Source organism: Pipra filicauda, unplaced genomic scaffold (assembly GCF_003945595.2).
Source record: "Pipra filicauda isolate LSUMZ 115617 unplaced genomic scaffold, ASM394559v2 scaffold69_size3009148_pilon, whole genome shotgun sequence".
In the NCBI taxonomy this organism is placed as follows: Eukaryota; Metazoa; Chordata; class Aves; order Passeriformes; family Pipridae; genus Pipra; species Pipra filicauda.
In genome coordinates, this window is record NW_024104864.1 from 811,362 (window position 1) to 839,269 (window position 27,908).

The following is a 27,908-nucleotide window of genomic DNA, read 5'->3' on the forward strand; positions in this document are numbered from 1 at the left end:
GAAGAACCACTGCAGGGGAGTCAAAAGGAAGAAGAAAAAATACTCCAAAAACCCCAAATTGGCACGCCTTAACAGTACATTAAAAATAAATAGAATATAAGCTGACTCTTGCATGCACTTTCATTGAAATTAAACAGAATTTGAAATAAAGAAAAGTTTAGAGAGTCATGATCCAAATAAAAGCTACCTATGCTTGGAAACAGCACAAACTGTACTGATGTCTTACTACTTGATTAGTGTTAACTCCCTGCCAAAATGAATTTTTGTTGCTCTTGTCTGGGCATATATGATGCTGAGCCTCCTCACTTGCAGAAGCATTAGAAAACAAATTTTCACAATCAAACCACACTCAACACTGACAGCCTACACTCGTCCAAGATTTTTGCCTGACATCTTGAAATAAAAAGCTCTCTAGAAAAGGTTTTGCTGTTAGTAGGTCAGAGACTTGAGAACAGTAAGTGGAAATAGGTGAGGCATTCTGAGCAAAACCAGTTTTGTTTTCAATTTTTTTTCCCCTTCAAAAAATCCTTTGAGAAAAGAGGTCAAGAAGATCAGAGAAAGAACTCTTCTACCCACATCTAGAATATATTGTTTCACTAAAAGCAAAAAGAGGCACCTAAAAATTTATTTTTAACAAAAAAAAACCAAAACAAAAACAAAACAAAAAAAAAGAAAAACAGAACCAAACCAACCAAACAAACAAAAAACCCAAAACACCACACTCCCAAAGGAAAAGCTGGATGGAGAAGTAAAACTGCATTTTAAAAAGAATTTGAGTAAGTTTATCTAGCTGCCTTCATTTATAAGGCTTACAATTCTGTTAAGGATGTTCTGCACAAAACATGGCATGTACTTTCTCCCTATCCAAAAAAAAACCAAAACAAGCCTTAATTATGACTTAAGTATTCTCCCACATTTTTCTCCAATACACTGAATTTATAGATAAATAATCTAAACACTGAGTTTAAAAATCCAAGCTGTCACACTAATGCCTTACAGAAGACTGTTCTAACAGTATAACCCCATTCACCTCAATAATTCCACTGAAATTTAACTGTACCTTAAGGCATGTCTACAGTATTTTCAAATCAACCTGGTTTCCACTACACCTTTAACATGCAGTACTAGACACCACATGTCAGATACTGCATTCGACTCCCCTCTAAATGTCAAATAATCCAAGTTCAAACCAGGTTGCTCAAATGGTGACAGCTAAAAGCAATTTAAACTTCAAGTGAGACATGTTCCTTGTATAATACTCATTCAGTCCCTGAACTCTGATTACAACCAGAACATTATGTTATGGACTTCAAAATGAGAAGGGGATTCCCCTAAATAATCTGTGAACATTCCTAATATGCTAGAGGCAATAACAAAAGATATTAACGCCTCTTAAAGAATGGCAGAAAACTTGAACAAATACTCAATACAGGGTAGAGTTTAGTTTATTTATTTTCTCCTGATGGAAAACATTCAGGAGAAACACTGATGCTCTCCTACAGAAGAATGCTGGTTTGTACTGGTCTCAAATCTTAAACAGGACTTAGAAACTATAAAACAAGTCTGCTGGTATAGAAAATTCCTAAACTGAATGCAAGTCAAGACAATTTAACATCCGATAAAGCCACATGGCTGTTCTAGTTACTACTGGCCACAAAGAAACATTTCATACACATCCATGAACAACTAAATTAGAATGTTTCTATTTATTCACTTTAGCTTTATTCCAGCCACTTTAGTGGTCTGGATGAAGGCACACAATTGTTCTTTAACAAGAGCAACCAAGGCTTTTTCTTCAAGTCACAACAAAGGATGTCTCCATATACGCCAGAACATCCCCCTCAGCAAGGCTGAAGTTGGTTTTCTGAGAGCTATGTTGTTAGTGTTATCAAATTATGAAAGCATATCAGCTTTAACTTCTCGTATGTATCTTACAATACACAGAGAAGTGAAAAATAGCTTTTAGGTTCCCAGAGGAGTCCAACTTCTTCTTACTGAAGGAAGCTATAGCCCTGAGTGTGTACTCAATCAAGGCAAGTCTTTAAGATGCATAGTTCTTCTAAATAGTCTTTTTCATTGAGTGGGGAGAACAGAAAATAGAGAGGTTTAAGCAGAAATATATCCTTTTATAAATTCAGTGCCCTTGGTTTTATGCAAGCAGCGTACTTAGGGAAGTAGATGCAGTAATTAAACTAATGTTTGCTCACTCTCTCCTCAAAGTATTTACAGAGAAAAAAAATTAAATCTACAACTTCTTAGACTATTTCGCTAAAATTAAGACAATTATCATCAGTTTCATTTCCTGGTTTGCCTTTCCCCTGCTATCCTAGCTTGTATTGAATTTCCCTTTTGTGAAGCTCAAGTAATCAGGTGGGTGCTTAGTACTCCTCATGTGGCCTCAGCAGCAGCAACTACAACTCCTCTCATTTTCCCTGTCTCCACTGGAGAACACCAACCAAAATCACTGACCACATTTACAGCTCTATTGTTCAGATGCCTCAGTCCCACCAGCGTCCGTGTGCAGAACCTTGTCCACGCACCTTTCCAAATGACAGGCTTTCAACATCTCAGCCCTCCACATTACAGCACCCTATTTCTAAGGCACCTGTATTCATGGCCACTGGAGCGTTCCTGCTCACCTGAGCAAAAGTAAGAATCTGTCCCACATTAAAGACTGCTAAAAAATAGAAAAAGGCAAGATGCAGTGAAATAAAAAGAGTATAAATTTTACGGCTGTTACTCAGATTTTCTTGAATTACTTGAGACCTCATATTTTCTTCCCACTGGCAGGAGTTTGAAGAGTGGCACAATGAAGAATTTCTCCTTCATTCACTGCCAAAATGACTGTTCTCCTCCCCTGTAACAAAAGCAGTGCTTTTGGGTACACGGCATTACTTAAGTAGCATGCTTAGTTAAAAACTTCCCAGCTGGATCTACTGATCTGCATATCAATGTTAGTCCAAATCTAGAAACTTAGCCCACTTGCATGTGCTTCTATTACCATCTCTGAAAAGGTACAAAAGCCAGTATCCAAAGACTTCTGAAATATTTTAAAAACATAGCTAAGACACTGTAGGATATAAAACTTCAAATTAACACTGATTTCTTTTTTTAAACCAAACGTGCATTTTTTAAACCAGACCCAATTTCAAGTTTGCTGTTCCACTTACTTTTTTCCCCTCAAAAAACATTCTTATCTTTGTAAAACATAGCTGCATAAAAATGAGACTCACAAAATAAACTCTACCTGTAGCTTAGCATCAGCTAAACTCTGGCATTACAAACAATAAACTCAACATTTTACAGATAACTCCATTCAAGAGCTGTGGTTCCTTGTGGTTTCAAGCACAAATACTGACTACAGCAAACGTAAAAGGACCAAGAAACTGAGATGTATTTAAACCAAAAGAGTCCTTAAACATGAAGACAAGTTACTAATATTTTACAAATACGGAAATGAAGCAATGAGTACTTTCCTCCATTTTTTTCTTCATGAGAAAGTTACTTCAATGATTAACTTAAAATTTCAGTTCACTTACCAACTGTCTCATACTCATCTAATGCATCCTGAACTCAAAGACATGCTCGGGGAAGAGAGGGGATTTATTTATTTGAATTTTTGTTATTAATAACTTTAAAGCCTCATTTCCAGAAAACTCAGTCAATCTGAACAGTTCCAATAACCCAAAAAGACCACTTGGTTAGGTTCTGCCTTAACTTCTTTCCTTGCTGCCTTTTCTGATGCCAGGTTATTTTGTTGACTTCTTGTCACTGTCACAGCACTGAAGCTGAAGAACGTCAACAGAGGCATCCCAGTCTCTCACAGCTATCAACAGGGAAGAGGAACAAGTTTTCCACAATACTCAAGTTGTAAACTCTTCCATCATTCAGACAATGACAGCTGCAGTCAAAAAAAGAACTCTACACCCCAACAGTCTACGCCATCTAAGAGATGGGACTATTTTGTGCGTGTCAAAGTCAGAGCAAACACTAAGCACAGCCTTCAGCAAAGCACTGCCTAGAAATGAAGTACGACAGTCTCCAGCAAGAGCCTTGCTTACATTTACAGCTAACCATCTAATACTTCCATCAGCCAAGGATTTAAAAGGGAAAAAAATACAAGGCATTTTGGACTATTACTGTACCTTAGGAGGACTCTGGCATAAGGTTTCTGGGTTATCATTTCTTCTCTCTCACTTGAGCAGAATAAAAGGAAAAAAATTAATGACATCTATTTCTTAATATTCAAAAATCACATGGATTACGGAAGCAAGGCACCAACAGACCTTTACAATTCAGTTATATTTTCAGCAGTGCAGGATTCGGACCTTCCACAGTAACTTCACATGTGTACTAAATAAGACTGTAGCTCTGAAGGCACAGAAAAAGCATTTGTTAAGTTCTAGTCAAAGTCTCTGCATCAAAAGGGAAACCATGTACCACTGCAGATGATCATTTTTGCTCTAAAGCATTTTTATAGTTTTTCATGTGAGAACTCTAGACTTAAGAGTTTCACACATCCATCTTATTTGTATGTCAAAAAGCTAGGTATAAGTCAATTAAAATCCATAAAAAATTTAGATTATAAAGTGACAAAAGGTAACTCTTTGATTTAAGATCCACATCAAATCTTTGAACCAGGGCACTAATAAAACAAAAACAATATAACTAGCTGCATTCCACAAATGTACAAGACCAAGAATTTATTTTCTTCCTTGGTTCATACTCTATGGAACTGGTTTCTACACGCCATCTTCAGACACTCAGCCTTTTATTAAATTAAAACTAAAGCAACTGCTGTGAATAGACAGTTATATATTAAGGGATGAATACTGCACTGGCAATATACACCCAAATAATACATTCAAAGTTCTTCTGGGCAGACAGATACCCCTAACAGAAGCTTGGTACTTACACAGCTACTGCAGTAGGGTCCTTGTCTATGCTTGAAGCTCTGAGCAGATCCTCGCTTGCGCTAAATTCTTTTGCGTTGAAGTAAGAACCACAGGATCAAAAACTGAAGGAAAGCATTGTTTTCTTCAGGACCCACACAAAGCAAGCTCAAGAAATCCCCCACAGAAAGTCTATGGTTCTCAACTGCAGCACAGGACTACCAAACTAGACCAAGTCTTCATTTGAAAAGCACTCATATCAAAAAACAAAATTCAGAGCAGTTTTAAAACCTCTAACTAAAAACACTCCCCAACTGCTTTTCCAAACACAGTACATCTACCTAAACTCCAGCACTAAGGAAGTTCTTTGAGACTAGCTCTGAGGAAAAATTTTTTTTACGAGGGTAGTGAAAACACTGGGAGAGGTTGCCCAGAGAGGTAGCAGATGCCCCATTCCTAGAAACATTCAAGGTCAGACTGGAAGGGACTCTGAACAACCTGAACCACTTGAAGATGCCCCTGCTCATTTCAGGGGGTTGGACTAGGTGACTTCTCTAGGATGATCTATCTAGCTTTGAAGTGTTAAAGCTGTGGCCAGTTTCACAAATCCTTATCTTCACATCCAGTAACTGTCAGCAAGATGCCAGTAACACAAGGCTACTTCATCCCAAGGGAGAAGGAAGAGGATCAGTGTGCTATAACTGAAATTCATCCCAAGACCATGCAGAAATAACTGGAACAACATAAAATAATTCCATAGGGGACTACAGGCTGTCTTAATTAAGACCTCTCCAAACTTCTATATATAAATTACCTGGCAAACATCTTCATTTTTCAAACAGGTACTACTGGGAATCTGACAGCTTCCCTAATCTATTCCAGTTCCTGTTCTTAAAAGTTGACTCAACTAACTTAATGAATGTTTGCTGCAGTTCAAGACCACAGATTGTTTCATCTCCAGCAGGTGAGACAACAGCTTAGTCTTTTCTTTCCAGCTATCTTTTGTATACTGAGAGAACACTGTCAAAAGAAATCTCCCTTCGGTCTCCTCTAAAAAAAGAAAAATAAAAAAAAGGTCATCCAAAGTGCTTCCAGTGTTCCCTTAAAGCACATTTTCTAGACCTCTGACCATTCTCCTTTGCTACAACTACTCTTCTCCCAGTGCAACACCAAAACTAGGTGCTGCACTTTAGCTCATTAGCATGCCAAGAAGTGAGAAGGCTAACTTCATGTATTTTACGTGACATTGCTGTAAATACATCCAGTAAAAGACTTGCTAGTTCTCCAACATCAGTTGACTTGTGGCCATCATGCAAACATCTAACTACAAATTCTTCTCTGCAGATCTACCTTCCCTGTTACTCCCCACCCTGTTATCTGCACAGCCAAATCTTACTGAAGACTAAGAGACAACATCTGCCCCTCTTATATTTCACCCTACTAGGTACCACTGCTTTGTCAAGATCACTTGAAACACATGCTCTTCAGTCAATGGAGCACCTCTGATGGAGTGCAATCTGCAAGTCTAGAAATTTTACTCAGATCAGCTGCAAAAAAACTTATTTGTACACTAAAGAAAACTCTGCAGAAGTCCCTTGACCCACCCTTCTAGTCTGAGCACGAGTCCTGACTAACTTCAAAGGAACATATATTTTATAATGGCTGCAGATCCTTCTTAGACAAACAGAAGTCTGATTTTCTGCCAGAATATATGAAATAGCTAACATTGTGAAAGTGAGCACTGACAATATAAAGATATTTCATTTGTAAGATCAGATATACTGGGTCAGATCAAGGCATTGCCTAATCCACTTTTGTGTCTTCGAGAGCAGAGCAGCCATAAGCAAACACCCAAAAGAATAACATCCAAGCAACTAACAAGAGGCATGCATACAGATATACACCTTAAATTATATATACACATATGGCCTCCATTTTTAGCACATTTGGTAACTTTACCTAACAATAAATTACATAGTTCTCCAGCACGGCATCTTGTTGCCCACATCCAACAACAGTTTAAGGGAACAAAGAGCTCTCAGCTGCATAAAGCCAAAAAAATGAAAATGATGCAGTGACAGAATTCCTGGAGGAAAAAAATCAACAGTATTCCATAAAAGTAGACATTTGAAGTTTTTAGTGGATGATGTATTTTTAAACAAGCACTTTCATGCCACATCATTGACTCCATTTACCAGCACGTTCCATGGTTGATCTCCTCTTAGGAGAAGTTTCATTTATGTGGTCTACATATTCTTTTCTTCAAAGAACAGCACTGGCATGGGTCACTGTGTAAGAATCTGAAGAGCATAATATTTTTTAAAAGGGCAGTTTTGAACAACTTCTGGAGGTTTTCAGCTATTTATCCTAGTAGCACAGAGGAATATTTTTTTCCTTAATGCTATGCCAAGTTGAAGCAAAAGTGATTCATAACTGCCTACTTTCCTGCATTTTACAGAAGAAAATACACTCTTGAACTTACAGTAGCAGCACTAACTCTCAAGTCAGACTTCCCAGCTTCCATTACGTCACTATTGTTCCATTCCATTTTTCACAACATTTGAAGAGTGACACACTATATAGTCTACCTCAGGACATCCAAAGAGGTACATTTTACAAAGGAGAACATTTCATATATAATTTACAAATCTGGCAGAATGCTAGAATTATTGCATTAGCTCTTTGTATTTTCATTTAAAAATGAGGGAAAGGTAATTTGAGGCCGTTGAATATTTAATGTTTAATGACTGACTTTCTACCTAAGCACAAAAACAAGTAATACATCTGCCAGAGCCAATTCCACACACAGAATAATTTCATATATTAGGGTTGAAGAAGTTTTAAGAAATAACAGTGGTCAAATAATGACTACCTAACTTGCTGTGTGTTTCCTAAGTATGAGTAGGTTTCATTTTAATACAGACAGAATGAGAAATCAAAGTTAAACAGCACAAGAGATGTCCAGAGAAATTCAAGTGATTTCAACAAACATCTCTTCAGGAGTTCAGGAACATCTTCTCTCTTTAGTGTCAGATGAAAGCTAATTATTCCTCTTCATATGCAGACAAATTCCCTATACCTTTATTAACTAGTTTTCCTGACAAAATCCTGGATATTAAGTGACTTTTTAGAAATACTTGTCTTTGTTCTCTACTATACTCAGAAATAACAGGTCTTTCAAATACATTACAGTCATAAAAAAATTGCACCTACAGTCTCAAAGCAAAACTATAATACTCAAAAGTCCTCAGCGTCAACACTTTGTTCTCTTCATAAATGCCCTGCATCACTTCCACAGTTTAATGGACTACTGATATATTTTCCATACACTTCTTCCTCATGATTCCCAGAAAAATATTTAGCATAGTAGCATACCAGTCAGAGATGCCACCCCAGCAGCCTTGGTTTTGAGTTTTTCTCCCCTGCAAGAATTACTAACTCCCTTCACACACTTAAGGCACACCTGCAAAGACCAGGTGAGTCTGGCTCACCTCTGCAGGTGAACCCCTACACCAGCAACCCAGACACCAGTGCACTACAACTTTCAGACTCCACTGGAAGCAGAGCAGCACGCAAGAATGCTGGGAGAGGTGACAGCACCACAGTACAGAAGACACTGGATTACACAGGAAGTGTAAATACCCACAATAAGCAAGTTAAAGCCTACAGCTCACCAGTCTTCCCAGATACTCAAACAAGAATACCATGAGCAGCTTTGCATGTAAAGATAAACTTTTGTGCTCATACATTTAGAGCAGTCTGTAAAAGATTTAAGGCAGAAGCTTTAAAGCAAAGCCTTCACACATGGTCTAGGTTTAAATTCCAAATCTCACAAATCTAAATGATCTCCTCCCCTCCATATTTCTGACAGTGCATATGGGTGTGCCTTGCTACACTCAAATACATGTAAAGAGTACTAGAGTAAAAGGAGTTGCTAGAGGACAATTTATCATGATTTCTCTCAGCTGGAGCCTACTGATTTTGAACTGGTCTGCCAGGAACTCCTTTCCAGTTTCAGTTGCTCTTCATTTAAAAGAAAAAAAGGACAAAATTAACAAAAAAAACACCAACTCCAGAGTGTTCAAATAAACTAAAAACACCTAAAAGGCATATGTAGATACCACGTGTTCTAAACTAACTCTAGAAGAAATTTATGTTTTATAATTATGCCACAAGGTAAGAATAAAATTAGGCTTTCACCAGATATTTTGAAATGCAGTCAGTGTCACTGTCTCAATGAGCATTTCTGAAGTATCATAATTATTAAAAGTTAGGGACACAGCATAAACATTTCTTCACTACTCCCTTTTAGAGTCAGCCCACTATAATAAAAATTTACAGTCAATCATGAACTGCTCAAATATTACCATTGAAAAAATAATCCAGTCTATCATAAAAAAAAAAAAAATAATCCACAGGCTATTGCATAAATCCACGGCATTGACACCAAACAGAAAATGTTGCTTGTTGCCTCATGAATATCTGTACCTGTCTCCAAAATCCCACAGGCATTTCAAACGTGCCACCTGGGAAAACAGCCATCATTCCTTTGCTGTCACAGATCCCAGCAATGCCCTTGTCAGCTTCCATGGACACTGAAACTCAGTAACTCTAGTTGAAGAGAAGCTTCAGTCCATTGAAGTTGAGTCTATCATGAACCAGAAGAGATTTGGAGATTTGGTAGCATTCGTTACCCTAACAAGATCTTCCATTAAGCCAACTAAGTTTCTAAAAGACATTCCAATTGAATGACATTCAGAGAATTTGCGGGTCAACATTATTACCTGGACATGTAAAGAGTCCATCAAACATACTCAACTGCCATCCCATGTCACTTGCATAATAAGAACCCGTAAACAATCCCAAACCAGCTCATGCCCATCGCACTGATCAAAGAAGAGGCCAGCTCAAGCTGAGCTCAATCTAAAAATGCCAGTATCCTCCCTTCTGGGAGTTGAAATTAAAGCTCTGCCTGCCCTCTCATTGACCAGTTCTGAAGTTTGGGTCCACGATTTCTGGAGTAGTAAAGTTCACCCCCTTGGCACAAACCTCATGCTTTTGTCTCCAGTACATTCAGTAGCTGATCCACCAGAAGACAAACCCAGACAACAGAAAAATCACCCAGCCTCCCATGGGCCTTTAAAGCATTTCCCCAGCAGTCAAATCAACTCTGCGATCCATTGTGGCTAGTACAATGTGTAATACAAAATTAACAATTTCCAAGTCTCTAAAACTCAAATTTGATTAGTAATGTTTCTCTATTCTCTGAGGAACACAGAAAAAAATGTCAACTTGCAACTACTGTGCCGCATGACACTATACATACCCATGGTTCCCAAGGCAGTACACACGATCATGAGTAAGACTGAAAGATTAGAAGTGAAATGGTCAACAGATATGATCTTCTCAAGGACAACACTGTTTTCCGCTTCTTTAGGTTTCAATTGAGCAATTGTTATATATAAAGAAAAAACATTCCAGAAGCCTTAAATCTACTCACCTGCAAAGAGGATGCCTTGCCAGAAAGCTTTTATTCTCTAAGCAAGGCACAAAACATTCTTTCTGATTCTGATACTGAATCACACAGATGTGGGGAAATTAATTTATGGCTATGGGCTTCATTCATGGGGATAAATATCTGCACCAAATGATTCTTATTTACTTGGTCAACAACCAAATATTCTGTTTGTTTAGGCTGATGCATTTGCGTCCCCTTCCTCTCTCCAGGAAACCCACTCATACAGGTCAATTCATTGTGCTACTTTTTTTAAATAGATACTTAAAACAAACTAAGCAGATGAGATGAGGTACAAATGGCATTATATGTTCTACGTAACTGTTTACAGCAGGGTGCAATTCAAGAAAACAGATTGGCACCATCAACTGTGACTAAATAGTTTTCCTCTTTCTACACTGCAAGAAAAATCAAATTCTTCCTCGCAGCAACAGTCACAGTTTATCTTTCTGCAAAACATATTCCTGGCCTGTCTGAAAACTAAACAATTGCCCGCATTCCTGGCAAAAGATATTACTTTGAACTACAGGGCTTGTAGCCGACAAGAATTATATTCCTACTAAAAAAGTCAGGAGAGATGATGTGGCTGTAAGACGTCTGCCTTGGCTGGAAAAATTCAGCTGCTACTTCCCTTCTGGTTACAACTTCAGAGCCAACACCCAACTTTTCTCCTTCTAAGTGCTCTGACCCAAAAGACTGCCAATTTTTGCCACTACACAAACACTTATCCTCATGCATAGAGAGCAGCACAGTGCAGGGACGATATTTTTAAGCCCCATACACCCTCCACAGCATTACCTATACAGTGGTGGCAATGAGAAACATCTTCCCTTTTCATTTTGATCCTAACAAGAGATCTACTGATCATCTACTGTCAGGCACTTGGGCATATTTGAAGAAACGTGTTAGTAGTCCAACTGCCTGAAGAGACACATCGAGCAACGTAACTGTAACCACTACACGTTCCTGTGATATGTCATCTTTAAGAGACACTTTTCAGACACAAAAATACTTTCAACACGGCTACATTGATCATTACACCCTAAAAAGCAAGAGACACTCAGCCCCATTCGGACCTATTACAAAGCTATAAAGCTGTATTTTTCTCAGCTTTAAGTTCTTACGCGCAAGCTGAAGCGAATTTCCTGTGGCAGGCACCAAGGCCCACTGCAGGCCCACAGCGTTATTCCTTCAAGTAAACTGACTCCATATTAACCACACAGAAACCTGGCAAATCATCAAGAAATTAATCCGCATGGAAGATACCTGGCAACCCACTTTCATTCAGTCAACTGACTAGTCAAGTGCCTGTGCAGGAAGCACTGATACACATTTAAATGCCCCTTCCTCAACTGATGAGGCTAAGCCAGAAAATGCAGAATCCTCTACCATGGAGAAGTAGCAATGCTCCTGGGTAAGGACTGGAGCCATCCCTTCAGAAGGAGCTATTGCTGCATGGCTTTTGTTAAAAAAAAAAAAAAAAAAACCCTCAGTGCTTGACATTGACAACCTATCTTACCATTTTCCTTTCTTCCATTATAAGACAGACTAGGTGAGAACACAAACTGCCTTAAATGCTTAGATCTACTTCCCGTCTGCAAGAGATAAAAGTACAGAGTGAACTGCTTTGCTTTATTTCCTTTTCCGAACAACAGACAAGTCATCTGTGGCAAGAGCACCTAATGAAAAGATTCTTTGATAGCACTGATCACACAAGAAAAATCACTGTCCACTTCTTTTAGAGGCACAGCAGTATGACTTCTGGGCATCCATCCTTTTGACAATTCTCAGAGATATATAGCAGTGCTTTCAGTACAGTCTCCAACATGTATTTCTCTTGAAATACCATCATCTTACCTCTTCTACTGCCCTGACAAAACATCACACAGCAGCACTGTTCTAAAATATAGGACTGAGTCAAACATACTATTCTCATGGACTGCACCTAAATAACTGACCCTCTCTCTACGGAATGGTAAGCTGGCACCTACAGGAGCAGGAGGGATTCTGAAGATTGGGTGAAAGTAAATAGTTGTTATCCAAATCCAGTTTGTAAAGCTTCAGGTAGAGATTAATTTTAGGCTTCTGTCTGATGAGATACAGCAGCACTGACCAGGAACAGTTGTCTGAGCATGACTATGATGCTGAAGCCATTTCTCACAGACCTGTATTTTGCTACCTCGTCTCACACCCTTCTCACCTCAAGACCAGACTGCTACAATGCACTCCAACGGTTACACTTTAAATCAATTCAAAAATACAAAGTGGGATTATGTCTCCAAACTTACACCTCTCCCAGTGGTAGTATACAGCACTTTGGCAACAATCCCCATAAGATGAGAAGTGACAAGGGGGTTCCTGGTTTTGCATCTGAAGAGAGGAGGTCTGACCTGTAGAGCACGCTATGGGTTTGAGCCTTTATGGCTGAGGGAGTACTTTTTCTTGTAAAAGCTGTAATTAGCATTTATTTTCAACATACGTAAATAAAAGAGCACCTACTTGTGCAGCTTACTGAGAAAAGTTCAGAAAAGACAAATTTTTGGATTTCACATGGACTTGGGTCAAAGAAAAAAGTGGAGAGCTGTTTTGCGAGGCATTCAGACTTCCGATAATCTCCTTTCCCTAGTTGCTTGACTTCAAAAGTTTTGTTTGTCTTTCAAGGCTGCACCGGGCTGATGCTTGTTAAATTCAGAAAGCAGCCAAGTAACTGCACCAGCCATATAGCTACTGCAGGAGACAGCCACTTTAGCACTTCCCACACTAGTTTTGGGTGACTAAAAGTCCTCAGAATAAAGTTAAATTTTTTTAACAAAATCAAAAGGGAGAGAACTCCAGAAAAAATGTTCAAGACTTAAGTCTTCTACAGAAATTTCTGGAAACTCAAAGGTAACAGACTTTTCAGTTTAAAATAGGACTCAAAGTCATTTAAAATAAAAATATTCCAACAGCTTGAATCAAAAGGCTCCAAGTGTTCTCCAACCACCTTGCACATTATTAGCTCATGCATTCAAATAACTAAGGGGTTTAGCATTAATTCATTTCAGAAAATGCTAGAGCTGGTCACAGCGCAAAGCTTTAACTGCAAGCTTTTTGAGATACAGATACCCTACGGGCTTTCAGGATCTTCCTTACATCACCCATTCATCCACTTTGAGGGAGAGCATGGGGTCAGGGAACATCAACAGCCCATATTCCAGAGATTTGTATCATTATGAAGACCTGTAGTGAGTAAACTTGACACCAATAAAGGAAAAATCCTTTATGTTCTAACTAAAATACCTCTTAAAGATAGAACACATGAAAATGAAAGAACTCTTTTGGGGCAGTAGAGGGAAACCCTTCAGTCTGTGGGGTGGTCTTCAGCAATATATGTCAAAGAATTGCTACTTTCTTTATGTCCCCTCTACTACTTTGTGATACCTATAAGACCCTATATCAAGTTAACAGACAAAGTGATACAACTTCCAGAGCCGGGACTCATACAGGCAAGGAATATACTCCATAAGCCATATGGGTTTCCACAGATGTATTAACAGGTGAACAAGACGGTTACAATATTGCTAAGAAACACAAAAGGTGAATCAAGTGTTAATACAACAGGATCACCTACAAGAAACAGTGTAGAGAAGAGGAAATGTGCAGAACAGAGATGGAATGAAAAGAAAAAGGTTTAGGATAATCTCCAGTACGTCTTAAAAGGAAAAAAAAAAAGAAAACCAAAACAAAAACGACATACAAAAATAAGACATGGAGGACACAGCACAATAATTAGTCAAACTATCATTTGATAGGTTCCACTGGCAGGCCTCGCTTTTTTAATTAGTTGTTTTTCTGCTCAACTACCTAATGGCATGAATAAAGAGCAAATAGTTTGGCAGCATTAGAATTAAGTACAGCAGACAGTTGTTCTATTCCTTTTCAGACTGCAAGGCACGACTTTGGGACACTATAGCACGAAACACTTTTCACTCCCGCACACGTGTTCATTTGCTGACCCCATTGGTGCAATTTTTTCCAGTCTAGGCATGAGGAAAGCTGTTCACCCAGCAGCAGTCAGAAAGCTGGACAGGGCTAGGATCAGCAACGGCCAGACACATACCGCTCAGCAGGCTTCTGGAAGGGAGGGATCTTCCTCTCTCCAGCAAGGAAAGCAGGATGGGCGGCTTTCAGTTTCAGAAACCAATTAGGCAGAAACTGCTATCAAAGCAATAGAGAGGGCCCTACCCTAACTGGGTTGAGAAACACCAGGTGGTATTATCTCGATCATTTCGCCTGTTTCAACAACCCCACTCATTCCTTCTCCCCGAAGGGACCCAGGGTGCTCTTTTCCAAGGCTCTTCCCACACACCTACCTGGACACCACGCGGTATTAAACTCAACTGTCACCTAGACACCACAGGCTACCTCAAAAGCAGTCACTTTTATGTACTGGCTTGTGGAGTAGCAACTAAGAGAGAACAAACTCACAGATTTTATTCCTTCATGAACCACTTTTAAACAGCTATCATGCTCAAATGCCAGCAGCAGTACCACGAGTGAACAGTACACAGCAATATAGGTTTACCAAGCTATTGTGCTTTCAGGAGATTTTACAGTACAAAAAAACCCCAGTGAATCTAAGAAGAAAAGAAAAACAACGAAGCCCAAGTTTGGCACCACTGTAACATTCTTCCACAGAGTCCAAAATGAATTATTACAAGACTGTCCTTTAGATTTTGCAACAAAGAGTTTGTGTTCAACATCAGAACTAGCTAAAGCAAATAAAATTGCCTCCCTCACCCTCCAAGTTGACAAATTCTGCAGAACCAATTACAGAGACATGACAGTCACACATGGAGCAAAAAACTCTCATGGCAAGTGTTAGCCAAGACATTATTCACTGCAGACCATCAAGATAATTGGCTACAGTTATAATAAGTACTGCTGTCTACAAGGACTTGGTGTTACTTGAAACACTTATTTTCCAGAAGTTCAAGGAAGGGAAAAAAAAAAATCAATTCTACAGTCATTAAATGAAAATTCTTAAACTGCAAACTTTGAGACTTCTATTTTTATACAGATATTTTTGGTTATGTGTTGCATGACTGCCCCTTATATTTCAGGATTATTTTTGTCCCATTTGAGAAACAAGGTACATCTGGAAGTAATGCAAGAGCAACTAGGTGAAGAACAAAAGAAAGCTTCCAGCTCATATCTCTTCTCACACTACATCGAGCAGGTTGATAGTATCAGCAAGTGGAGAACTGCAAGTTCAGCTCCCTCCTTTTGAAGGATAGGCTCAACACAAGGAACACACACACACTTTTTTTTTTTCCTGTAAAGCCTACAAACCAGCAACACTGACCCGCACAAAGAATACCCTATTTGAGAACGACTTCAATGTAAAAATCCATACGGTGGATTCTCTATAAATAGAGAAATAAAAATAGTCAGATTTCAGAAGGTGGATGTATGGCTTGAAAGAGATACATGAAGGCCATAGGGTTCCTACTGTTGTGGGGATGTTAAAACCTTTGTAACACCCCTTACAGAGCAACGAGAGCAATACACGAGAAGTCATCTTTCCCAACAGTCAAAGGACAAGCAGCTGTTGGTAATCTCCCATCCTTCCCTTTAAGGCTCATGTTTTCTTACCAACTTCTGAGAATGAAGTTTCATAAATCCAATAAATTACACAGCAAAGAGATGAAAAATCCTTGCTCACCCTTTCTCCCCCATATACCTTGGAGAGAAGGGCCATCGCAGCACGGTTCTAGTAGTGCTCCTCCCAGGTAACACAAGGAACAGTGAACCCTCCTTCCAGCATTTTATCAATCCCTTTCTCATCCCTTGAATCCATCCTTCCTAGGTAATTGTTGTAGCGCTCAGCCAGGACAAGCAATAGCTGCAGAGACACCAGAGCAGCAGTGACTTCATCATTTGATTTCAGTGCTCCTCCCGTCTTACAAATAAAACCAAAAAGGCTGACATTAAACAAGTCAGGTTCTACTCCCTGCAAAAGACCCACGCCAAGACAGAGGTTCTAAAGATGTCCAAGAGACTCAGAAGATACCAGTCTATCAATTTTTACCTATTTCATGAGGACTCTTCTGTCCCAGATTTAACTCAAAGGGGCTCAGAACACAATTGAGTATCTGTAGATATACATATATATATATATATAAACAAAAACAAAAGAGCCGACCAAACTCTCTGTTCACCATACAAGCACTTAATATCTGTCAATAGATAGCTTGCTACATCATGTTACAAAGATGTTACCAAGACTCCTGTTAATCAGCAAAGGACCACCTTTTTTGACACCTTGGAATTTTTCTCACTTAAAAAGAAAAAAAAGAAAAAAAAAAGTTAACTTCCCAGGCTGTCTTACATGGATGGATTAACTGAAAATAGAAACTGCATTTCCCACAGAGTCCTTGAGTGTGGTTCTGTTGCTTTGTTCTGACATTTTTTTCCAGACAGCAGAAGGACCAGGAGCACATGACTAGAGCGACTGGGGGGGTTATCACAAGTGCATGCGCTTTATGCTACGGCCTTTGTTTCTCCCTCAGTGTTATACACTTGGGATTGAATCATATTTGCAAACTTGTAAGTCTGCATCAGTTAGCACCCTCTTCACAGGCAAACATCTGTGTAGTCTCTGACCTCAAATAAAAGGGAAAGAAGCATCAATGACCTTTCAAGAATCAAACTGCAGTGCCTGAATAAGACAAATTTAGTTGCTGAGCATGACAGGTTGAGGTCTCGCTTGCCACCTGCAGAAATACTGATCAACAAGACCTGCTTTCCATTCCACAGGCATGTAAAGTAAAGCAATAAATTAAAATGGAGTCACCAATGTTTTTTCCCAGCACAAATCAGCAGTCCTTAATAAATGCTAATGTTGGAGCGGATCAAACATATGCTCTCATGCTGCTAATATGGGTTAACTGCACTCATGTTTTCTGAACTGCTGCTGGCACACTGATCATGCAGATACAAGGTGGACTACAGACCCCTGAGCCAAATGCTCTCTTCAAAGCCTCAACCGCAGTGGAAGACATTTCAGTGCAGAAAAACATCAAGATTTCTGATCTGTCAAAAAGCTCACGGTCTCACAGCCCTTTGGCAGGAAATGCATAAACTATGTGATAGATGCAGGCATGCTCCCACAGAGCCATGTCAGGTGTGGCTGTACACGAGTATCAAATAGATCAATCGAATGGCAATGCATGTCGAGCATTCCCGGTCTCATAAAGATGTCACCCTGCATTTCCGCAAGAAAAAGGAAAGTATCTCTGAAAACTACACTGTTAATATGAATCCGGAAGAACAATTCAGTTGTTAATGTGAACATATTCAAATCCGGAGTTAAGAAATTCCCTAAGCACATAGCCGATCTTCAGCGGCACAGAACAGGGCCTTTTTGTATTCACAATGTACATTTGTTCAGATTTAATACATATTTTCAATTCACATACACCAGCTAACCCCACCAGCTAAAATACGAAGGATGGGCACACATTAAGGACAATTTCTGACATGCCTGTGCAGAATAAAGCACAGGCCTCATTATTAAAAATATTCCTCTGATCAGAAAATCGGAGAAGGAACGCCGAGCTCGACATGTAAGCCAACAGACTAGTTATTTCAAAATAACCATTTTCCCATCCCTTCTATTGAGTATTTTGCCAGAGCCTGGAGGATATTAGAGACACCTTTTGTAAGATCCCCTCCCCCTCCCTTTTTTTTTTTTTCTTTTAATGGCTGGACTAAAAGGTGCTCACACCCGATCTACGGGTGCATGGAAAAACCTTCCATGCTCTCTCCCCTTCAAAGCCAAGAGAGCTTAAAAAAAAAAAAAAAAAAAAAAAGCGCCATAATGAACGTGAATGATGTCACGGTCCCATACCTGTGTGCCGGCAATTCGTTTCCCTCCTCTGTCGAGGAGATGATTTTTTTGGTTGGGTTTGGGAATAAAAAGGAAATACAGGCTACGGAGCTCCCAATCCGTTTCACAAAGGGGGTAAAAAAATGGCTTTTTAACGAGCCAGAGGCCGCTGGCAGCGACCAGGAGCTAAGGACGAGGACAAACCCACCGGGATTTTCCGTCCAGCAGGCCCCGCACGGAGCGGCGGCGTGCGCCTATTCAAGGTTAATGGGGGGGGAAGGGGAGAGAAAGGAGCCGCCGGGGCTGGGGCCGGACTCCCTTCGCCGCTCCCCGCCCGGGCGAAGGGCGGGGGGAGCCCCCGCGGCCCTCACCGCCCGATCCGAGGGGGGCACGATACTCACGGCTGACTTTCATGCTGCCGAAGGCCGAGGGCTGCTGCACCGGCTTGCAGCTCTCCGCGAAGGAGGTGGTCCTGGGCCGCCCGGACATGGTCTCCCCCGCTCTGCCCCGACGGCGATCACCTCTCTCCTCTTCCTGCCTTCGCCCTCCGCCTCGCCCCGGCGGGCCCGCCTGCCGCTCCCTCGGTCGCTCAGCTGCAGGAGACGGGCGGGACGCGCCACATGAAACGCCGGGACCCCCCCTTCCCCCCCCCGGGGAAGCCCCCTCCCCTCTCGGTCTCTGTCGCCCGGCGGCTGCTGCTTCTTCTCCTGCCTCCTCCTGCTCCTCCTCGCGCCGCCCGCTCCTCACACGACCATCCTTCCCGGCCGCGCCGGTGGGTCCGAGAGCCGCCTCCCCCCGGCGCCGCTCCCGAGCGAGGTGGGTTCACTGGGCCTCGCTGCCCCCACCCCGGGCGCCAGTCACATGGGGCGGAGGCTCGCGGCCCGGCTCCTCCGATCCCGCCGCCGCGCTTCTCTCCTTTTATTTTATCTCTTTCCTTTTTTTTTCCTTTCTTCTTTTTCTTCCTCCTCTTCCCTCCCCCGTCCCCGCTCCTCTCCTTCCCCCTCGCCTCTGAGGGAGGCAGCAAGCAACGGGACTATTTTTTTCTCCCCCGGCGGAGGGATCTCGAGGGTACCGCCGAGCGGAGGCGATGAGGCTACTGCTCGCAATAGGATCCGGCGGCGGCGGCGGGATCCGCGGCGCGCGGAGGGGGGTGAGGCGGTCCGGGCGGCCTCGCTGCTCGCTGACGCTGATGCTCAGTGCGGCGCTGTGGTGGCGGTGGCTCCGGTGGCCACGCTGCTCATTGCGCCCGCACGGGCACCTGGCGGCGGCTCAGGCTGGGCACGCTGCACTGCGGGCGGCGACCGGCGGCGGCGGCGACACAGGCCATGACGGCGGCGGCGGCTTCCCTGCTCGTCTTTCAGCCCGGCTTCAGAGCGCTGGCGGCGGCGGCGGTTGTTGCTGCTGCGGCTGCTGCTGCGGCTGCTGCTGCTTCCCGAGGCGCCCAAGGGACGTAGGACTCGCGCGCCCGGCTGAAGCCTCCCGCCGGGCCCCCCTCCCCGTTCCTGCCGATCGGTCCCTTTGTCCCCGCTGCTGCCTCCGCTGCGTGCCGGGCTCCCGCCGCTGCGCTCTGTGCGTGCGCCAAAGCCGCGCAGCCGCCCGTGGCTGCCGCCGCCCCACGCTGCGGAACGGCCGTAAGTGCCGTCTGTGAATACCCGGCCGAGCAGCCCCGGCGCGCCCGCGAGCTCCGGCCCGAGGCCCGCACGGAAACGCCCGAGCCCGCTCGGGACCAATCGCGGGGCCGTTACGGGAGTGCCCGTAACGGGTCGTGACCAATCGCGGCGCCGCCGCGGGCGCGGCCGATGCTCCCCGAAGCGGGGCGGACAGCCAATGGGAGCGGGCCGCCGCCGCCCTAGCAGCGCGGCCGGGCGGCCAATGGCAGGGCGGGCTCCCTTCCGGCTATCGCAGGGCCAACCCGAGCGGGGCCGGGGCAGGACAGCCAATGAGCGACCGCGATGGCTCCGTCACACGTCTCTGGGACGGCTCCGAGCCGCAGCCCGGGGCGGAGCGCGGCCGCGGGCTGCCATTGGCTCCCGCGGCGGAGCGCGGCGATTGGCTTGCGGCGATGAGGCCGCCCGCCGCGGGCCAATGGCGGTGCGCGCGGGCGCGGCCGCTCCCGCCGGGAGCGCGGCCGCTCCCCCCGGCCGCTCGCCTCTGCGGGGGCCGGGGCAGCGCCGCGCATGCGCGGCCGGCAGCGCGAGCGGACACCGCCCCTCGGGCGCGACCTCGCGGGCCAGCCCGCCGGGAGCGCGTCTGGGGCGGCGCGAAGGGAGCCCCAGAGCGGCGGGAGTTGTGTCTAAAATCCGTCAGGCACCGAGGTGCCGCGGTCCTGCTTCGTCGAGCTGTGAAAGACAATGGCGCTGACGCGCACAGTGCTGTCGCAGAATCACAGGATGGGTTGGACCATCCAGTTCCAGCCCCGCTCCACGGGCAGGGGCACTTTCCACTAGACCATGTCACTCCAAGCCTCATCCAACCTGGCCTTGAACACTTCCAGGGATGGGGCATCCACACCTGCTTTGGGCAACCTGTTCTAGTGCCTCACCACCCTCACAGTAAATTTCTTCCTAAGATCTAAACTAAACCTACTCGCTTTCAGTTTGAAGCCATTCCCCCTTGTCCTGTTGCTACACGCCCTTGTAAGCAGTCCCTCTCCATGTTTCTTGCAGGATCTCGTGTCACCCTTAGGCCTGTGGTGTGACTAGGGGGGAACAGCCATGGACGTGGCACATGAATTGATGGCAACCCCTGGATTCTGCAGAAGCTGTGCCAAACGGGGGAAAGGAGATCGAGGCTCTCTTAGAAAGTTCTCCCAGTTCAGCTGTTAACAGCAAAACCTCCTGACAGCAAACACAGTTTGTATTGGAGCCACTAAACACCCTCATGGCCAGGTCTTGCTGCCACCGTGGGTCGATTGAGCTTGGCCCTGCCTAGAGTTCCAGGCATGCCAAGTTCCAGGTTCTGGAAGACCTTGTACTTCTTCAGGGCTTCTCTGAAGTATCCCCAGGGGCACCAGTTCTCAGCCCTGGCAAAGCAGGCGCTGGAGAACTGCTGCATGCTGTGACCTCAGTAAAATTACTCAGCAGACCTCAGCAAAAATTGAGCACCACTTGCTTATGCCATTAAAAGAAAAAGTGCTCTTGCCAGAACAGTTTATACCACAAACAAAATAACTTGGGCTAGCAGAAGCATATTTTGCCAGTGTTGGAGACTAACTAAGAGCTGCTGTTCTCTTTTCAAGGCATCAAAATATTGCCAGATTTCCTTTTTTTCTAGCCCCCTTCTGAATACCATTGCTATGTGAGCAAACACAGACCTGGCCAAAGGCAGCTAAAATTTATCCTTTCTAAGAGCTGTTTTCCAAAGCAGAAAACAAACCCCATCTCTCAAAATGGTCCCGTTCAGCATTTTGCTTGCCCCAGGCTGCTTGGTTTTCTGGAAGCCTTTTTTCTGCCTCCTAAATGATGAATGGTTTTACCTACTACAAAGACCATGAGATCATTTAAGGTTTGATTCTTCATGACCTACCTGTGCAGCTGGGAACCTGGCAGGTGAGAGTGGTGTTCCCTAACAGGGGCTAAAAGAGATGGTCTGAAGTCACTACATCAAAGTGGTACTGCAGCCACCCCAAGCCACCCTACTGTACTCATCCTTCTGACCCCCCCTCTGAGACACCACTGTGTCAAACATTGCTGAGACACACTTTCAATAAACTGCCAACAGTGAAAATTACATTTTCTCTCTTATTTGGTAGAGCTGTTGTTAAAAATTAGGGCTACAGATTGGGTTAGTTCCCTGAAGAGCATTCTTACATAAAAAAGACAAATATGCAACCAGGCACTGGCCAGCTCTCTTCTACCTGAAATGCACAACCAGGCATTCCAGTCATGAGCTTGAAATTATTTTTTCTGGCCTTGAGCATCAAAACACTAACACAAGTCACATTTTCTTACTTTCTGACAAAGTTCTTTCAAACAACTACGTAAACAGCAGAACTGACTTAGAAGAGACAGCCGAGCTTTGTTTCTTAAAAAAGTTGGCACTCAAAAAAAGCGGGTGGGGAAGGGTGAGCTCTTTGCCTTTTAGCATTTGCTGTTACTCATAACAGTGGTAAATAAGAATCAGACCAATGCATAATTTATACTGATAGTGTCCATTTGAAAAATGTCCCTTAAAGCTTTGAAACGAGTCTACAACCTGATAATAAAAATGGGAAATCAACTTCATTCACTTACAGAGAACAAGGTTACTTCAGGAAAACAACTTCATGCTTGTCCTCCTGTATCTAGTATAGCCTTTCCCTAAAATCACCCACTTTCCTCTTCAGTACCAAACCAATCAAAACCACAACTTGGTTGCTGCTAATGACACTTTTCTGAATACCAAATCTATCCATCCATTTGGGGAATGCATATTACAAAAATCACAGCTGCAATGTTTCGTATTAGGCAATCTTGGCCATATTTCCAAGTAATAATTAACCAACCAAGTCTCCAAAGCCTGTCCATTCAAGTCATAGCATCTTCTCATCCACCAGGAAACCACACAAGTGTGCTTTAAAGGAGGATTATTATGTATTTGAAGGGATGAGAAACTATAAAGCATCTCCAATTTCTGTTAGTCTTTTCATAGATTGTTTCCTTAGCTAAGACTACTTGCAGAAAAACCCTAAACACACAATAAGGGGATCTGTTAAGCTTTCATCCTCAATTTCAAAAATGGACTGGCTGACAATTAAAATCATTTTTGAGAGTCATGAGTGAGCTGGTTGCTTTTTTAGACTGAAAGATTCTCTTTTGACAACATTGAAAAGTCCATATTTATTTTGTCCCCTTGGCTGATGAAATGACCTCTGTTTAGAATCTGCAAATATAAATAGAATTGATGTTTTGATGATCAGTTTTCACAAGCTGTTATAACCCAGCATCTCAGGCATTAATATTGTTCCAAATCGGGATGCATGGGGCACTTTTACAGCTGCTCTGTTTCTGTAACATCCAAGTTCCCAGGGAGGCTGCCTGAAAATGTGAAGCGTCTGATAGAAAGTACTGAAGTGTTGTCTCTCTGAAATGCCATAAGGTGGCAGTGAATTGGAAAATTGGTACAATGTCTGGGTAGAACAAAGCTTTAAGGAGCTCAGTAGAAGAGGAGGGGAGGCTTTTTGTTTGTTTGTTTGGGGATTTTCATTTGTCTATTTACATTTCATATACCCCCATAAACTTCAATCTGAATAGGTCTGCTCCAACATGAACCAATAGACATGTTCCTCCACAGGGAACTCCTGCTTTTTCTTTCTCCATTGCTTCCTTTTTGGGTGATCAGTAGGAATATTTTCTGTTTGATTACCTTGCAGCTCTTGTTGGGTCATTCCACCAAAAGTCATGGCGACAGGGCTACCTCCTCTAGCCTGATAAGGATGCAATCATTCAAGGCTGTTTTGAACTTTACTGCACTAGTGAATCAAAACTGTATTAATGGATCTACCAGTCTTGTATCTAATTCCTTAATATTGCCAGGGCAATTACCCACAGAGCAATTTAGTGAGATATTGTAATGGCTTGTCCCTTGTTTGAGTGGCATGGGCAAACTCAATATTAATGGTTGAACTTTAACTTTGATTTTTTTTCCAGTGGAAAATCAGAGATTGTAACAGTAACAAATTTACTGAGTGCCCAGGCGTTAATGATTAAACAATAAATCCTGAAAAGTGGTTTTGATTTTTGTCCCAGAACAAAACCCGAAGGAATCTACGTTTAGAACGTACCAGTTGTATCCATGTTTCTGAGCAGGACAGAAGTTTTTAATCCAGAGAACCCAGTATTTTGCAATCATTTCCTGTCACAAAATATGTCATCACCAACAATTGCTTCAGAGGACAGCTGATGTTTTGCTGATCTGGATGTGCGTAGGTGCACCCAGGCCTTGCAAGTCTCCAGGTAAGTTTGCCAAAACTGATAAAGCCAAGTGGTCTCAACAGGTTAATGTAGCAGAAGTTACAGACAACTTCCGTATTCCAAATTTGCAGAGGAGTTGAATGAGCAGAGACACCAAATGCAGGTTCATGGCAATATTGCGACACTTGAAAAACGTCAGTGACTCCATAAGCAGGAAAATCCGTCCTTCTGTGGAATTAAGTCCTCCCTGCTGGTGTTCTGCACAGGTTTAAGGTTGGTTCTATCCACTGGCTCTTGACAGAGGCATCAGGTTTCCCATTGTGCCAGGAGAACATCCTGTTCAGTTTGATGGTTTCCCTTGCCCCAGCATTTGTCTCACCACACCCTCTTCATAAATAACCCTGGAAAACCATGTTGTCCAGAGCCTGAGAAGCTCTGTCAGTCCAATGAGCTTTTGACAAGACTTCCAGATACTTGCTTTCTGGAAAGCAAAATTTATGCCCACTTCCTTAGACATCTGAAAGGGTTCAAATTAGAAAAATTATTGGACTCTTCTATGTGTATCATCTTGCTCACACTAGATTCAGTCAAGCAGCCCAAGACTGACATCCATTTGCTCTCTCTGTACTACAGTATTGGTGGAAGGGCCCATGAGTGTCCCATGCTTACTATTACCTTGCCTCCCCAGTCAACTTCCAAACTGGCTGTTGAGGAGACTTTCAAAGAAAAGAGAGTGAAAGCCAACCTAACTCCCGAGGCCTTCAGTTCTTTCAAGAAAATCATGTAGGGCTAGGAAGCCTTAAGTGGAGCCCTGGGACTAGGACTACTCTTTAGCTGGATCTTGGTAGATGTATGGGAGAGGCATGCCAGGGGAGAAGACCCAGGCTGGGTTTCCAAGTTGTCACAGTGACCTAGAAGTTGTACAGGGAGCCAAGCAAAACAGCTAACAAAGGAGATTTTTCTCCGCTTCCTCCTTCAGATAGCTGGGGGGTGTTGCAGCAGGGTGATGAGGTTTATTGTGCCTTCTCACAAATGCAGGAAGAGGATTCACTAGTTCCTATTGAAATAGTTTTTGGAAAGAAAGCAATGCACATTGTGCAAGGTGCCAACAGAAGGAGAAAAGGCTGTTGGAAATAGACATTTACATCACCGAAGAAGCAAAGAACGCAGCAATACGCCTGGTGAAGCCTGGCCAAGATGCTGTCCTCACTGGAAGGGCTCCCTGCAGATGGAAATTACCATCCTTAACTGCAATGAAATGCTCTTGCTGTTGCAGCTGGTTTTACCCTGGCTGAAAATAACTCCATGGGTACAGGTCTCCCCAGGACAGCCAACTCTGTGAGGGAGAAAGAGGACGATAGTGCTTGGTGGGTTAGAGCAAGTCTTGATGTCCACAAAGCAAACCGTGGGAAGTATGGTATGTCTGCAGAGAGGGATGCAATACACAAGGCAGAGCAAAATGGCTGAATAGAGCTATGAAACCTTGGTTGTTCTACATGCATCAGCTACTGCAGTGAGCTTGCACTGCTGTTGTATGTCCTGCCTATGAACTGGGGATCTTTAGTTTGCAGCCCGGAATTAAAGGCGGTGATTCTCCTCAGACAAACCTGGGAGAAAATGCAAAGCTAATTATGAAGTGGCCAAAAATGTAACAGTATTTTCATCTTGTTCATTGAGTTTTTGCCAAGCACTCTAATTGATTTAATGATCCCTGTCCCTGGCTGCTCACTAATCACCATTGCACACTACTTCCTTCATCTTTGGCTGGCAAATGGTTACTAATTGTTGCTGCATCTTGCATTGTACATCTGGTGTTGACAGCTGTCCTTGCCCTGAGATGGAGACACAGCTGTTTCTAAAAGGAGAGCTCTCTCCCAGATCTCTAAAACATCTGGGAAAATATGGCATTGAAACTGAATTATCCAATATAAAAAATTAGCAAATACGTGGACAGGCTAGAGGGTTTGCCAACACAAAGCTTAAAAGTAGACACAGAAAACTACAGGAAAGACTCACCACTGTGTCTTTAAAACATGAGTCCTGAGTGTTCCCATAAAGCATGCCTATTTCCCCTAATTCCCTGTAGACTGCTTAACATGGCAAAATCTTTTACACTCTGTATAAGAGAGCACACCTCCTAATTTGATCAGACTAACAACCCATGTTGCTTTTTCTTCAGCCTATTAGACATAATTCAAAAGCCTTTCTAAAAGGCAATATTCAGGATCAGGCAGCAAGATCTAACTGGCTGGAGACAAGAAACCAGTAGCATGAAAGCACCAAAAAGCCCTAGAAATCAATGGAAACAATTCCATTCCTAAAAAAAATAAAACAACAAATCTTTTCCAGAATCTCATTTCCTCCTGAACATTTTGTGACCCGATTGTTGCTCAGAGCAACCTATTTTTTCCCCCCTCCCTGTTTATTTTGTGCATTTAGCAGCACTGAGCGTACAGTCCATTGTTTTGCTAATGGTCAGCAAAGCTTATCTCCTGATCGAGCCCAGCCGCTCACATGCTGTTCTGCAAGACTTGGATGAGCATTCCTCTCAGACCCTGCAGAGGCTACAAGCCAGCAGCGTGAGCAAGGCTGAACTTAACAGGCAACAATGAGTAGGCATGTAAGGACACAGAAAGGAAATGGGTGAGCTTAAACCAGGTTAGCGTGATTGGAGCAGCAGTCACTCCAAATGACCCCTAAGAAAAGAGCCTGAAAGTAAAAAAGGCCTGGTAGGATTAACAATGCTTTTTTATAAAGGAGTCATTTCAGGACATCTGACTTAAGGGAAGTGCCACATTTATGTATTTTTAATTGGACTGGATTTAAGCCATATCAAGCTGATGATGTCATTCTGAGTTCAAAAGGACATTCTCTTTGCCTCATAGCATGGGAGCAAGGGGACAATGCAATTAGCGGGAAAGGCAGCACTTTCAAAAGCAGTAGAAGGAAGTATTTTTGAATTAAGCAGTTATTGTATATTCCATGTATTTAAAGTAGAATTGTCTTCTAGTCACTGGAAGGTGACTTCTCCAGGAGATGATTCTAGTTCTCAGGTGGGGTTGCTCTTAAACTTCCCCTAGAAGAGTCTGTCTCTTCTCCACATCTGTGGAAGGACCCTAGAAAGACCTGCCTAGTAAGTGGCCCCTGGGGTAAAAAGCCTCCCACTAGGTGACAGGAAGACAGTTATATTTCTAACTGGACTCTGAAAGTCACTGATTGAGGATATCACCTACAGGCAAGAACCTGGATAATACTGGCGCCTGAAATAGGTAGTACTGAACCCCATTTTTGGTAAAGAGTATGAAACATGCTATTTGAATTCAAATCACTCTTTAAGTATGGACATATGGGAACATTTATAAAATGTTCTGAAACATCTTGCCCTGATCACAATCAGGAGAAAGATATTGAACTAGAAACCAAGGGTTGAGCTGTTTGACAATCAAGGATCATCTCCTCAAAGTTCAAGAGTGGTTCATCCTGACAAAAAGGAAATCAAGCAAAAGTGATAGAAGGCGTGCGTGGATGAGCATGGACATCTTGACTAAATTCTGACATAAAAAGGAAATGTACAAAAGATGGAAACAGGGGAAGGTGACCCAGAAGGAAGCCTTACTGGTGAGAATGTCCTTCAACAATGCCAGGCCCCTGAGCAAGGGACCCAAAAGTGCTGAGGAAGCTGAATAATTTAATTCCAAAGCCATTCTTTGAAAGATCACAGTGATCAGGAGAGGTTCCTG

The 27,908-nt window shown here is 42.9% G+C and overlaps 2 protein-coding genes across 3 annotated transcripts in view; one reads left to right on the plus strand and one right to left on the minus strand.

The window, feature by feature from the left end:
• The window catches only part of GSK3B (glycogen synthase kinase 3 beta), a 154,719-nt gene extending 135,841 nt beyond the window's left edge, over window positions 1-18,878 (minus strand). The window contains exon 1 of one of the 2 annotated variants that reach the window (XM_027730438.2): window positions 18,679-18,878. In XM_027730438.2, coding sequence (XP_027586239.1) covers window positions 18,679-18,766 — 88 coding nt within the window. In that variant the 5' untranslated portion in view covers window positions 18,767-18,878. The remainder of the gene's footprint in view (window positions 1-18,678) is intronic. The other variant, XM_027730439.2, reaches the window with a different exon arrangement.
• Window positions 18,879-19,364: 486 nt separating this feature from the next.
• LOC113992691 (transmembrane protein 121B-like) lies at window positions 19,365-19,925 on the plus strand. Its single transcript, XM_027730248.1, has one exon. The coding sequence runs from the start codon at window positions 19,365-19,367 to the stop codon at window positions 19,923-19,925; it is 561 nt and encodes a 186-aa protein (XP_027586049.1).
• Window positions 19,926-27,908: the final 7,983 nt, after the last annotated feature.